At 41.7% G+C, this 12,729-nt stretch overlaps 1 protein-coding gene across 1 annotated transcript in view; it reads left to right on the plus strand.

The window, feature by feature from the left end:
• Ca8 (carbonic anhydrase 8) overlaps positions 1–12,729 on the plus strand; it is a 96,499-nt gene that overhangs the window by 64,242 nt on the left and 19,528 nt on the right. Inside the window, exon 8 of the mRNA XM_031366678.1 lies at positions 8,937–9,105. Within this exon, the coding sequence (XP_031222538.1) occupies positions 8,937–9,071 (135 nt within the window). The 3' untranslated portion in view covers positions 9,072–9,105. The remainder of the gene's footprint in view (positions 1–8,936; positions 9,106–12,729) is intronic.

Below are 12,729 nucleotides of genomic sequence, written 5' to 3' on the forward strand. Positions count from 1 at the left end.
CAGAGCTCCCAGGGTCTCAACCACCAACCAAGGACTATACATGGTAGGACTGATTGTTCTGGCAGCATATGTATAGTAGAGGATTGCAAAGTTGGTCATCAATAGGAGGAGAGGCCCTTGGCCCTGTGAAGGTTCTGTGCCCCAGTGTAGGGGAATGCCAGGGCCAATAAGTGGGAGAAGGTGGGGTGGCAAGCATAGGGGGAGGGGGGAGGCAACAGGGGTTTGTTCTTATTGTTTTTGTCTGTCTGTTTGTTTGTTTGTTTTTTGGAGGGGAAACTAGGAAAGGAGAATTCATATGACAAGTTAATGAAAATATCTAATAAAAAAAAAAAGAATCTGTCTGAGGCAAAATTGAAGAGAAATGGGAAACCCAACATCTATGGGTTTAATGGGTCCCTTCCAAAATTTGGGTGTTGGCAATGTGAGTACTAAAAGCTGGGGTCTGTCATGAAGACTTCTTCTTTGTTTATAGGATGAAGATGTAAGAAGAGGGTTAGACTGCTTTTGTTGGCAGAGAAGATTTTAAGACAAGCTAATATTTACTCTCAAAATATTGACTCTGTTGAGTAATTATTACTAATAACTTATGCAGATCAATGAAAAGGGGCAAGCAGGGCAAACAGAAATATAAAACATACAGTTTGAGGCAAAAAAGAATATCAGAAAAATTTTATGTTGGAATCAAGGCTTATGCTAAACGAGATAAGGAGGGTCCAGAGGCAGAATGGAATAAAGAGTGATGTCTTTAGGGCAAAACTCCACACAGCCAGTGATGCAACTTGTGGGAAAAAAGTTCAAAGAATATTCTCCACCTAAAAAGCAAATATATAATTAACAGAGGGAGCCAGGCTTCATCCCAAGCCAGCAGCCCAATTTGGTCCCTCAGTTGTGTCATTCTGCTTTTGGATTGTGAAGGAAAGGGGAGTAAAATGGTTGTGGAATCTTCCTCTTCAGCTAAGGAAAGCTGCTAAGCCCTGCTTTGTTAGCAGAGGTGTCCCTGCATGGCTGCCCCAAGAGTCCATTGTGTGAAGCTGTGAGAGTGAAGCCTGGATACAAGGATGTCTGTCTGGGACAGCACTCAGCAAAGTTGGAAGGATATCAGAGATGGAGTTACAGAATTTATCATTTGCCCTACTGGGTTTCAGGGCAGTATTTCCTCACTCTGCCCTCTTTCCTTCCTTTTGGAATGGTAATGTATATTTGTGCCATTGTATTTTGGTAGTATTTTATGGCTCTTTGATTTAACTTTATAGTGGGTTATAATTAAGATTGCCTTGAGGCTCAGATGAGACTTTGGACTTTTAAAGTATGTTAAGACTGTGGAAGATGATAGGGACTTCTGAAGTTGGACTACGTGCACTTTGCATTGTGATATAGCTAGGAACCTGTGGAGTAGAATGTGGTTTGCATGAGAGCGTTCCCCATCCCTTGCTCATGCTTAAATATTTGGTGTTCAATTGGTGAAACTTTATGGAGATGGATTAAGAAGCTTGTTGGAGACTGTGTGTTGCTGAGGAGGGGCTTTGAGGTTCCATGAACCAACACCATTTCCAGTTAGCTCTCTGTGTTTGGTGGTTGTGTCTCAGGATGTAAGCTTTCAGCTCTTGCTCTAGGACTCCCCTTGCTGCCTCCTACCATACTCTCAGCCTTGATGATCAACTGCTCCAGCTCTCAGGAAGTGTGAGCCCCAAATTAAATGCTTTCTTTTACAAAGTGCCTTCATCATTGTGCTTTGTCACAGCAGTAGAAAAATGAGACCAAGGCTGTCGTGTTGATGAGTCTTTGCAGAATGTGCTTTTCATTTCATTTCCTTGCTTGTTTCTTCTTCCACTTTTTGCTGTGTGAAGACCCGGCTGTGAACCTGATCCCTGCTCTTACAATTTCCAACTTCCAGAGCTCTGAGAAGCAGATTAATTAGTTCTACATCACTAGCTTTAGGTATTCCATAACCAAAGCATGAAAGACAACTCAGGTACTTGTAGGTCTCAGACCTGAGTACACACACACATCCTCAGGGGGTCTCTGGGCTCCACCTGGGATGCTAACCAAGCAGGGGTGGTATGGATATGGCAGTCCTCAGTGCTACTCTTGAGAACCACTTTCAAGTACTGTTTTGTTACCCTGCCTGCACTCATCCCAACCATGCGTTAGATTTGTATTCTAATTCCAAACATTGAGATTTGGAAGATGAGTGTGAGGGGGATGGACAGCCCTAGATGCTGCCTAATGGAAACGTAGTCATGTATTCACACATGCGAAAGCGAAACAAAAGGCTGGTAGAGTTCATCAGATCCGTGGGTTTAACCCAATCAACATGTGATTGCAACAGAGAGTCAGTAGAAAAGGTACTGCTGGGAAGCTTTTGAGTTCTTAATTTCATGCTTAGCCTTTGGTCCTCTGGGAGTGTTATGTACTTACATTCATTTCAGTTTGTACTATCACTGTAAATATTCAGAGAAACAGAGCTGGTGGATAGGTAGTTCTTTTTCTTTTCTTTTCTTTTTTTTTTTAATTGGGACACTCCTCCTTTTTCTTAAATTTGCATTGCTTTTGGGCACTTTGCAACACCTACCTTCTGTTGACACTTTATATGAGCATTCCTCTGTCTTGTGTGATGAGAGCACTTCTGTGGTAGGTGCAGCCTTAGAGACCTCTGTTTCTGGAGGGAGTTCACCAGCAGCTACCCAGAAGTGGAGAGGAAGTCAGTGGGCTGAAGCTGCTGTGGGCTACAGATGGGAGTGAGAGAGACTTTGACATCAGAGTGCTTTGGGAGAGGATGCTCTTTCTCTTTTCTAATTCTTACTCAAGAAAACATGTCTAGATTTGGGAGCCTATACTTCTCATAGTTGAAAAGTTAGAAGCCTCCTGCGTGCTGGGATTATAGTCATGTCATGATACTACTCTGACCTTCAACTGTTTTATTGAAATATTTTTAATCTAGGAAGTTGTACATATTTGGCATAAATATACCCATTAGAATATATACATTTGATAGGTTTTTGGAATAAGGACATACCTGTGAAGCCATTGGCACTACCAACACCCTCAACATGTTCATCAACTTTATCTTAGTTATGTTTCTATTGTTGTGAAAACTCTATGACCAAAGCAACTTATAGAAGAAAGAGTCTACTGGGGCCTTGCAGTCTTTGACTGTGAGTGTATGACCATCATGGCAGGGAGCCCTGAAGCAGGCAGGCATGGTAGTGGAACAGTAGCTGAAAGCACATGTTCTTATCTCTAAGTAGGAGGAAGAGAAAGAGCTAACTGGGAATGGCATAGGCATTTGAAATCTCAAAGCCTTGTCCCCAGTGATATATATCCAACAAAATCACACCTCCTAATCCTTCCCAAACACTTCCACCAACTGGGAACCAAGTGTTCAAGTACATAAACCTATTTGGGCCTTTCTCATTCAAACCATCTCAGCTCCCAATAAACTCTTCTGTACATTCACAGCAACAGAAAGGAAACTAAGATAACCCTCCAACATTTCTTTTTATGACTTTTATTAATATTATGTATTCTTGGTGTGAGCAGTTAGTTCAAGATCTAACTCCTTGATACTTTTAAGTGCACAGCACAATATGATTAGCAGTTTTCTGCAGAAGGCAATGATTGAGGCCAACATTTGGCTAGATCTCCTCTCAAGAAATTGTTTTCACATGATGTGCTTCAGACTGAGGCCCAGGGCTTGAAGGCTATGCTTTCAGCTTAGGAAAAGAAAATATAAAATTAATTGAGTTTTAAAATAAGCTTCAAAGTCAGTGAAAAATGACATAGTTCCTATAATTTGTTTAGGCCACAGCTTGTCCCTGGTCCTCCCTATGGGTTGTGAATGTTGGCATAGACTCTTCATATAGTTTAAAGTGGATAAAGTGAATGCTGACAGACAAGATTTAAGCTTTCCCAGTGGACTGACATCACTATCAATTTCAGTTAAAGATTTATCTCCAAAATGCTGAAGGTTTGAGGTAGAAAGAAGTTGCACAGTGGATAGCTGGTTAGTAATTAGTGTAAGTGGTTTGCTGCTGGAGCTATGCTGAGTGTCTATGCATGAATTCTTTCTTCCTTCTACCGTTTATGTCACCTCTGTGAATGGTGCCATCATTGTCATCTCTGTTGCACAGGGGAAATTGGGGCATAGAGAGGTGATGTCATTTGGTCATGTGGGGCCCAGGTAGCAGAGCCAAGAGAGGATGACAGGTATTTGGCTACAAGCCTAAAGAATACCATGGTATTCTTTTTGAAATAACCTAGGATTCTGTGCTGTCCAGGGTCCTTGTGTTTTCACCTGTGCCAGGGCAAATTAAGGAAAAAGCAAAAGCAAATACTGAGGGGATTCTCATGGAGCCCCAGTTCTAGAGAGTTTTCAGTTGCTGTAAGCATAGGATACTGCTTAGGACCCTGGGAAGGACCAGTAAAGAAGGCAGGTTTAGTAGTTGCTTATGTGCTTGAGTGGCACGGCTGTGCCAGCACAGCTTGTAGGCATAGTGAACATGCAGATCAACAGGGCAATTCCAGCTGTGTCAGACTTTCCTCACATACAAAAATCAATGTGTATTTGGAAATGTGGAAAAAGAAAACATTATAAGTCATCTTTGTAACCAGTTCACTAATCTAACCTGTCATTTAGTTTCTGGACTGAATTAGAATGTAAGGGACACAGGAGAATGCCCGAGTATGGTTTTACTATCACTTAGAGATTGCCTGGCCCCTTTTAAGTCTGGGCTTTTAGTTAGAAGCCCTGAAGTTGTTGATCTCTCCCATTGCTTCTCTTTAAAGGAAGACTGGATTCTTGTGTTACGGACCTCTGTAATCACAATATTTTGATACATAGACACTCCTGTGTGAAAAGAATGGAACATGGCTGTTTCTTATTGCTGTGGAGTATTTTAGTGAAGTACCAGATGTTGTAGGTTATGTGGGGTTAGCTTGGGGAACACACATGAAATTTTTGATGGCTACTATATTCTTCTCATGTTCACATCTGGTAGACTACAGTTTCTTAGAAGGCTCAAACCAGAGGCTCTGACAAGGAGGTCCTCAGAACCCTGGAAATCTTTCCACATGCTGCAGGCAAGTCATAAAACCTGGAAAGACAAACAAAGTGGGGAGATGGGCTGGGAATGGCTATGAGAAGAATATGGCTTACACTTTGGAAGAAGCAAAGGCATCTTTCATGTCTGTATACTCCAGAGGGCTTGCTGAGAAGTAGGGTTGGTGTTCTGTGTGTATGTGTGTATGTGTGTGTGTGTGTATGTATGCATGTATGCATGTATGCGTATGTATAATCTGTTATCTATCTATCATCTATGTATCTATGTATCTATTATCTACCTACCTATATATCTATTTAAGTATCTATGCATCTATGTATGTATGTATATATCTGTGTATGTATGTATGTATCTATGTCTCTATCCATGTATCTATCATCTATCTCTCTATGTACCTATGTATCTATGTATGCATGTATGTATCTATTATCTATCTCTATCTATCTATCTATCTATCTATCTATCTATCTATCTATCTATGTATCTAACTATGTATCTATGTATCTAACTATGTATCTATGTATCTAACTATGTATCTATCTATGCATCTATGTGTGTGTATGTATGTATCTATTTATTTATCTAATTCTATCAATATTTTATACTTATATATATAATAAAATACACATAACATCCAAAACTACTCACATTCTACTAACACCTTTTCTAATTTAATTTTCTTCTCCTCACCTTCTTCTCCTTCCTCCTGCTCATTTTCTTCTTCAGTGATAACATACTAAGGACAATTAATGCTACTCATATGTGCATGGGTCTAGGGCCTTCCATCAGAGCACGGGAAACCTACTAGTGGCCAAACCCTCAAAGGAGAGATGCTTCTCCCTTCTTGAACAGCCATTACCTGCCAGTAGCACCTCAGGAACGTGAAAGGCCCGGGGACCAACCCCCATCTATATTGGACAGCTTCATCTTAAGTGTGTGTGTGTGTGTGTGTGTGTGTGTGTGTGTGTGTGTGTATGTAGCAACAGCTGCCGTCTTCATGAATGTAGTAGCCATGGCATGTCCAGAAAGCAGCATTCACAGCTCTCTTCCTTGTCTTCCAGCTCTTACATTCTTTCTGCTTCTGCTGTGGGGCTCCTTGAGCCTCGGTAGGGGTGGGAGGTTAGTAAAGATGCGGCATGCAGGACTGAGCGCCCAGTTCCTTCTTTTCCACACCTTCACATTATGTGCCTCTGCATTGATTGCTGTTGTGCAGTTAGTTACCCTATAAGGATTGCACCACTATGCCATCAGTGGGTACATCCTTGGCAGGTCAGGATTGTAGCATTCAGCCTCCCTCACTGCTTAAGAACACAGTGTTTTACCCTTTCAGCTACATATACAGCATCATCTAGCACTGTGAGGGCTAATAAGCAGGGAAGAAGTTTTCTGGACAGTTTGATGTTGGCCCACAGTCACTGTATGTGATGGGTTCAGCAATAAGACCTTACCATGCAGTTCTAGTGTGCAGCGAGAGCAATGACATTATCCTCTTTGTTTTAGAAGGTCTGGGTGCCTTCCTGACCAGTAACTTGTAGAGAGGTGTTTGTTTTTTGGTTAATAACCCATATCCTCTGGGAGTGGAAGTGTCCACCGGTTGAAGTTGCCTCTGTTTGAACTTATTTCTTTTAATGTTAAATTTTGAAATTAGCTTATTAACTAGTGAACTTTTCCATAATATTTTTCCATAAGACTTTTTCATAATAGTCAGCTTATGTTAGCCTACACGTCCTCCTTCTGTGCCTCTCTAGGTCTCAGTTACCTCATTCAGTATAATATTTCCAGTTTCGTTTGCAGATGACATTGTTCTTTATGACCCAGTAATATTCCATTGTGTATATGGACCACAGTTTTCTTGTTAATTCATTGGTTGATGGGCATTTGGTGTGATCCCATTTCCTAGCTATTGTGAACTGAGCAGCAATGAACATGAATGTGCAAGTGTGTCTACAGTAGGCCAGAAAGTTCTTTGGGTGTGTACCCTGGAATGATGGCTTGGTCATTTTGTAGTTATATCTCTGTGGTTTTTTTTTTAACCTCCAGACTTATTTCCAAAGTGGCTACACTAGTTTACACCCCGCCCCCACCAAAAATAAATAAAAATTTCCCCTTGCCACATCCACACTATTTGTACTACAAATAAGTACTTCTTATTTGTGTTATTGACATGGAATCTTTTTAAAAAATTTAATATTTTTCATAACATTCATTTTTATTCACATTACACTTCAATTTTAGCCCTACCACCTCCTCCCCTCCCAGCCCTGCCCCTTCAAATCCTTCCCCCATTGACTCCTTGGGTACCACCCCACCTTGGGACATCTAGTCTCACCAGGACTATTACTTCTTTTCTTACTGAGGCCCAACCAGGCAGTCCAGGAAGGGGAACTAATGACAAGTAACAGAGACAGAGATAGCCCCACCTCCAGTTGTTAAGGAATACTGTATGGAGACCAAGCTGCACATCTGCTACAAATGTAGGAGGGCGTAGGACCAGCCAGTGCACACACTTTAGTTGGTCGTTCAGTCTCTGTGAGCCCCCATGGGCCCAGGTTAGTTGACTCTGTAGGTCTTCTTGTGGTGTCCTTGACACCTCTGGCTCACTCCGTCCTATCCCCCATTCTTTCACAAGATTCCCCAAGCACTGCCTGATGCTTGCCTATGCGTCTCTGCATCTGTTTCTATCGGCTGCTTGACAAAGCTTCTGAAGGGACAGTTATGCCTAGGTCTGCAAGTATAGCAAAATGTCATCAGTAGTGTCAGGATGGGGTGACGGTGACATGGAATCTTAAAGGGGTTTTAATACACATTTCCCTGATGGCTAAGGATGTTGAGTGCTTCTTAAGATTCTTCTTAGCCATCCATATTGTTTCGTTTGAGAATTCTCAGTTTAGTCCATAGCTCATCTTAAAAAGTATTTTATTTTAAAATGATGTGTAATGTGTCTGCTTGTGGGTTTGTGCATGTGAGTGTAGGTGCCATCAGAGGCTAGGAGAGGGTGTCAGGCACTCTGGAGATGGAGTTCCAGGTGGTTTTGAACTTACTGATAGGAACGCAGGGAACAAAACGTGGGTCTTCTGTAAGAGCAGTTTGCACTATAAATTGCTGAGTGGTCTCTCTGGTTCCCATAGGCCACTTTCAGATTAGGTTGTTTATTGTCTTAATGTTTAGGGTTTTTTTTGGGGGGGTGATCCTTTATATATTCTAGGTTCTAATGCCTCATCAGATAAATATCTGGCAAAGATATTTTTTAGGATTCCTTCTTGTAGCAAATCTAACCCTAATCATCTCACATACAGTAACGTCAGAGCAGGTCAGCTAGGGATGTCCTTGGCAAACTTCAGCGCATTTACTCACTTGTTCTCTTCCTTTTCTCTGTGTGTTTTAAGCTGACACAACATTTTCGTGGGGTATAATTTTCACATGAACAAATCTAGTAGGTTTCTGTAAACACTGGAATTACCCAGATTCCTATTGTCTTCTTTTGAGGGCCTTCTCTGATATCCTTAGGCCTGGAACATTCAAATCTGTTTTACTGGCCTAACATTTTTGATTTATTATTATTTTAATGTGTGTGTGTGCTTGTGTGTGTGTGTGCACATGAGCATGCTTGTGGACACACATGCACAGAATCCTTCTGGAGGCACTGTAACCCTGGCATGGGTGCTGGGCACTGAACTCAGGTCCTCTGCAAGGGCAATGTGCTTCCTAAGCCAATGAGCTGTCTTTTTTCCTCAGCTCTCTTTTTCTGTTTTTGAAATTCACCTTGCATTTCTCTTTACTACTGTAATTTATGGATATTTTAAATTGTTTATGAAATTCTGAACTTGTGTATGTATGGTTAGTGACTAATCTCCTTCACTCTGCTTCTCTTTCTAGATAGAAGAATTTCGAAGGCTGAGAACACATGTCAAGGGGGCAGAACTTGTTGAGGGCTGCGATGGGATTTTGGGAGACAATTTCCGACCTACCCAGCCCCTGAGTGACAGAGTCATCCGAGCGGCATTTCAGTAGCCAGAGAGACCGGAACAAGCCCATCTGCATCAGGGTATGTGGGATTAGACAAAGAAGTGAACTCACTTACCTTAGCCCTGTATCCCAAAGTTGTTCTATAGACTGACTACTGAAATGCATGTCACTGTTAAGATATTATGGTGCGTCCTCTGCCTCCATTAATGACAAGTCAGGTTGTCCTTTCGTTTCATGCAATATTTTTTTTAAATCTTATTTTCCTTTATTTTTTCACTTGAAGTCTTCAATCCCAATTTCTGCTTTAATAGTGGCTTTCCTAATGGAGGGCGTGTGGGGTGAAGAGGCAGGAATTTACAGCGATCTCTTTAGCATTCACTTCATCATCTCCTGAAGATGCAACAACCACTTCCTCTGATCAAGGAGCATGAAAGGAGGCCTAGAAGAATTTGCCTTCCTGGTTATCACTGTGTAGGGTCATCTTGTTCAGTGGTGTATGAAGGGCTGATCTGGCATGACTGAAAGTCCTGTGTCCTGTAGAAGTCTTAGTTATTACCATGTTACCTGTACAGAGTCATGGGTTTATGTGTGACATTTTCATAGATATGACTTACTTTGTTCATATTGCTTCTGTCCCTTTTCTCTCTTTTGTTTGCTTCTTACAAGTACTTTTTTATTTACTAATTGAAAGAGCATATATTAGCTATTTTAAATAATATTATTTTGTTGAATGATATACTGAATCCACTATATTTATCACTTACACTTAGGGAGATCACAAACATGGGAAAGGTTAAAAATGCCAAGATTACTGTGTATTGGAATCTTTCCTTACCTTGTAAGCCACCTAAGTGTGCATTGGTCAGAGAAATTGTAGCAGACAGCTGCTTCCCACAATGGAGACACCTCTGCTAGGACAGTTTCTAAAGAAGCAGGACAGAGCTGGGACTGGAGATGAACTGTTGAGGCCTGAGGTGTGAGTTGTATTAGTCACATATCACAACTGTGAAGTCACAGTTGAATGGAAAGCCCAAGCCTTGAAAAGCTCAGTCTCATGACCCACCCGGCCGCTATTGATGGAGATTTCAAAAGATGATGATGTCCTCAGTTTTCTTCTCTAGTCTCTGCTTTTAGTCTATACTGTTGCCCTTGGTTTTCTGGAGTCTGCTTTGCTATGTGACCTTTCGCTTGTGTGACCTCTCAACTGCTCTGAACGTAGCTCAGACACCAGTTTCAGCAGGTACCCTCGGCTCTTATCCTACAGCTGACTTAATTTCCTGACCCCTTTTCCATTGAGCTAGTTATGTGTTTCTTATTTTTCTATTGTATTTCAAACTCTGTGGGTTGGGATTGTTTTGTTTCACCAGGAACCCACCATAAGACATGATGGGTTGTGTCTGGCTTGTCTTCAGGCCAATTAGAAGTTTCTCGGGACATACATATGGAGCAGACGGCCTCATTTATCCTTATCTCTCGACTGGTCAGTGTAGTTTGCCTTCCCCTTCCTTTAACTTGACATAATGAAGGTTCAGCAAATCCACCACTGCTAGGAATGGGAAAAAGTATAGTAATTCAGATGTTTAAATGAGAAAGTCCATGTGTGCTGTAGGCCAAACTTCAAAATAGATAAGCCGAAGAACTAAAATGAACTAAGTCCAAAGTTATTATTGAGCACTTATTCTGACTGTTGTGGGTGTATCCAGAAGGAAATACATGGCTCTGCCTTCATAGAATCTAAAATCTGAGGGAAGGAGTTGGACAGTAGAGGAGCAAGTGCTCAAAAATGTGCACTTGCAGACACTAATGCGTTATGTGGATTAGAAGACCTAAGGAAGTGCCAAAAGAACTTCCAGGAAGAGAAAATATCTTTCAGCAAAGGCCTCAAGTCATGCTTGCTGTGGAGGAGGTAAGGCATAGGCACACCGAGGTTCCTGGAGGAAAGCCGGGTGTGTTTGGAATAGAGAAATAAAGGCTGAGGTATGTGAGACCCATGCCACAGATTTTGTCAGTCACACTAAGATATCTTGATATTATTCTGGATGTATCATGAACTTGTAAGGACCTTGACTCAGGGGACTGACTTTATCCCATGTCTCTTTAATAGTACACTGTAAGAAGAAATCAAGTAGATTGAATTAACGTGGACCAGAGCAGACGTAGAAAGATTTTAGAAATCTGTTGGGTAGCCAAAATGACACACATGGAGGCCTGGACCTCATAGTGGAAGCAGTGGCAATGGAGAGTAAGCAATGCATAGGAAATAGAAATTGTAGATGGTGTCTACTAATGAAGTAGGTAAGGATAGAGGGAGATGGAATTGTCAGATTAAATGCTGAAGTTTGGGTCTTAGGAAACCATGGTTAGAATGCCATTGAGTAACAGCAGGAAAGCTGGAGGAGGCCATTATGGGATCAGAAAAAAATGAAGAGCTTGAGTTGGAGCACATTGACATGGAGATACCTGTCCGTCATAATAGTGGTATTGTATAGGAAGCTTGTATAGGAAGTTTGCTAAAATTTCAGGTGTGGAGATGCACTTGTTAATGTTCTCATTGCTTGGGACAACTATCTGATGGAAACAACTTAAGGACCAAAGAGTTGTTTTAGCTTATACTTTCAGAGTTCGGTCCATGGTTGCTCAGCTCTGTCTGTTTGGGCAGAACAGGATGGTACTAGGGCCGTGTGATAGAGGACCTTCATGGTGGACAGGAAGCAGATACAGAGAGAGGCCAGGCCAGGATACAGCTCAAAAGCCATTCTCTAGTCATCTGCTTCCTACAACTAGGCACTGCACCTGCCTCTCATCCTCTCCATCACTGCCATCATAGGAATCGACCAGAGCATTAATCCATTGGATTGGTGTGAGCCCCTGTGTCTAATGTTCTGCAAACATCTTCACATGTACTCTTAGTGCTGAGCTTTCTAATCTCCTGGGCATTTCTTAATCTAGTCAAGCTGAAAATCAAAACGAAGCATCACGTAAGATCAGAAAATTAGTCTGTGTGAATATGGAAATGTTTGTCACAGAGGAAAAATTGCCATTCAAATGGATCAGAGGGATTATTTTAGTAAGTGTTTATGGAATCTTACATGGGACTTTATAGTAGAGGTAATTGAAAGCCAGGTCAATCTCTGCCTAAAGCAATTCATTGCTTGAACAGTGAGGCTGAAAAGTTGATGCACACAGTTTGACTGGACTCCCTTTTCTTCACACTACCTGGGCTGCGGTCAGAGAGGGTCTCCACTGTTAATGTGAGTGGCTTAGCAATGAAAGATGCATGTTGCAGTGGCTGGAGTTCGTAGAAGGGGCTACAGGTACAATAACTGGACACTTTTCAGAAGGGTGTTTATTTAACTTTACAAATGGCTAGTTGTTTCTTTTCTCAAAGTACTTTCAACCCCACCAGAAAGGAAAGCTCCAGGTCCTTCGCACCACCAGCACTATCTGCTTTATTGGTCTTCCTAAAACAGCTATTATCACATCAAGTGTACAGATTAACAATATTCATTGTGATATTTTACACGTACATGTCTATGAATTTATTATGACATAGTGGGTCAGGTGAAGCACGGCACTGAGATTGACTTTACTTAGAGGACAAATTGTCTGTGTGTGGGGAACGAGCAGAGTGTGCAGCTGAGCAGCCTGTTCTCTGGGACAGCCGCTGAGCAGCCTGTTCTCTGGGACAGCCGCTGAGCAGCCT

The sequence above is a fragment of the Mastomys coucha genome, unplaced genomic scaffold, assembly GCF_008632895.1.
Source record: "Mastomys coucha isolate ucsf_1 unplaced genomic scaffold, UCSF_Mcou_1 pScaffold14, whole genome shotgun sequence".
NCBI classification, from domain to species: domain Eukaryota; kingdom Metazoa; phylum Chordata; class Mammalia; order Rodentia; family Muridae; genus Mastomys; species Mastomys coucha.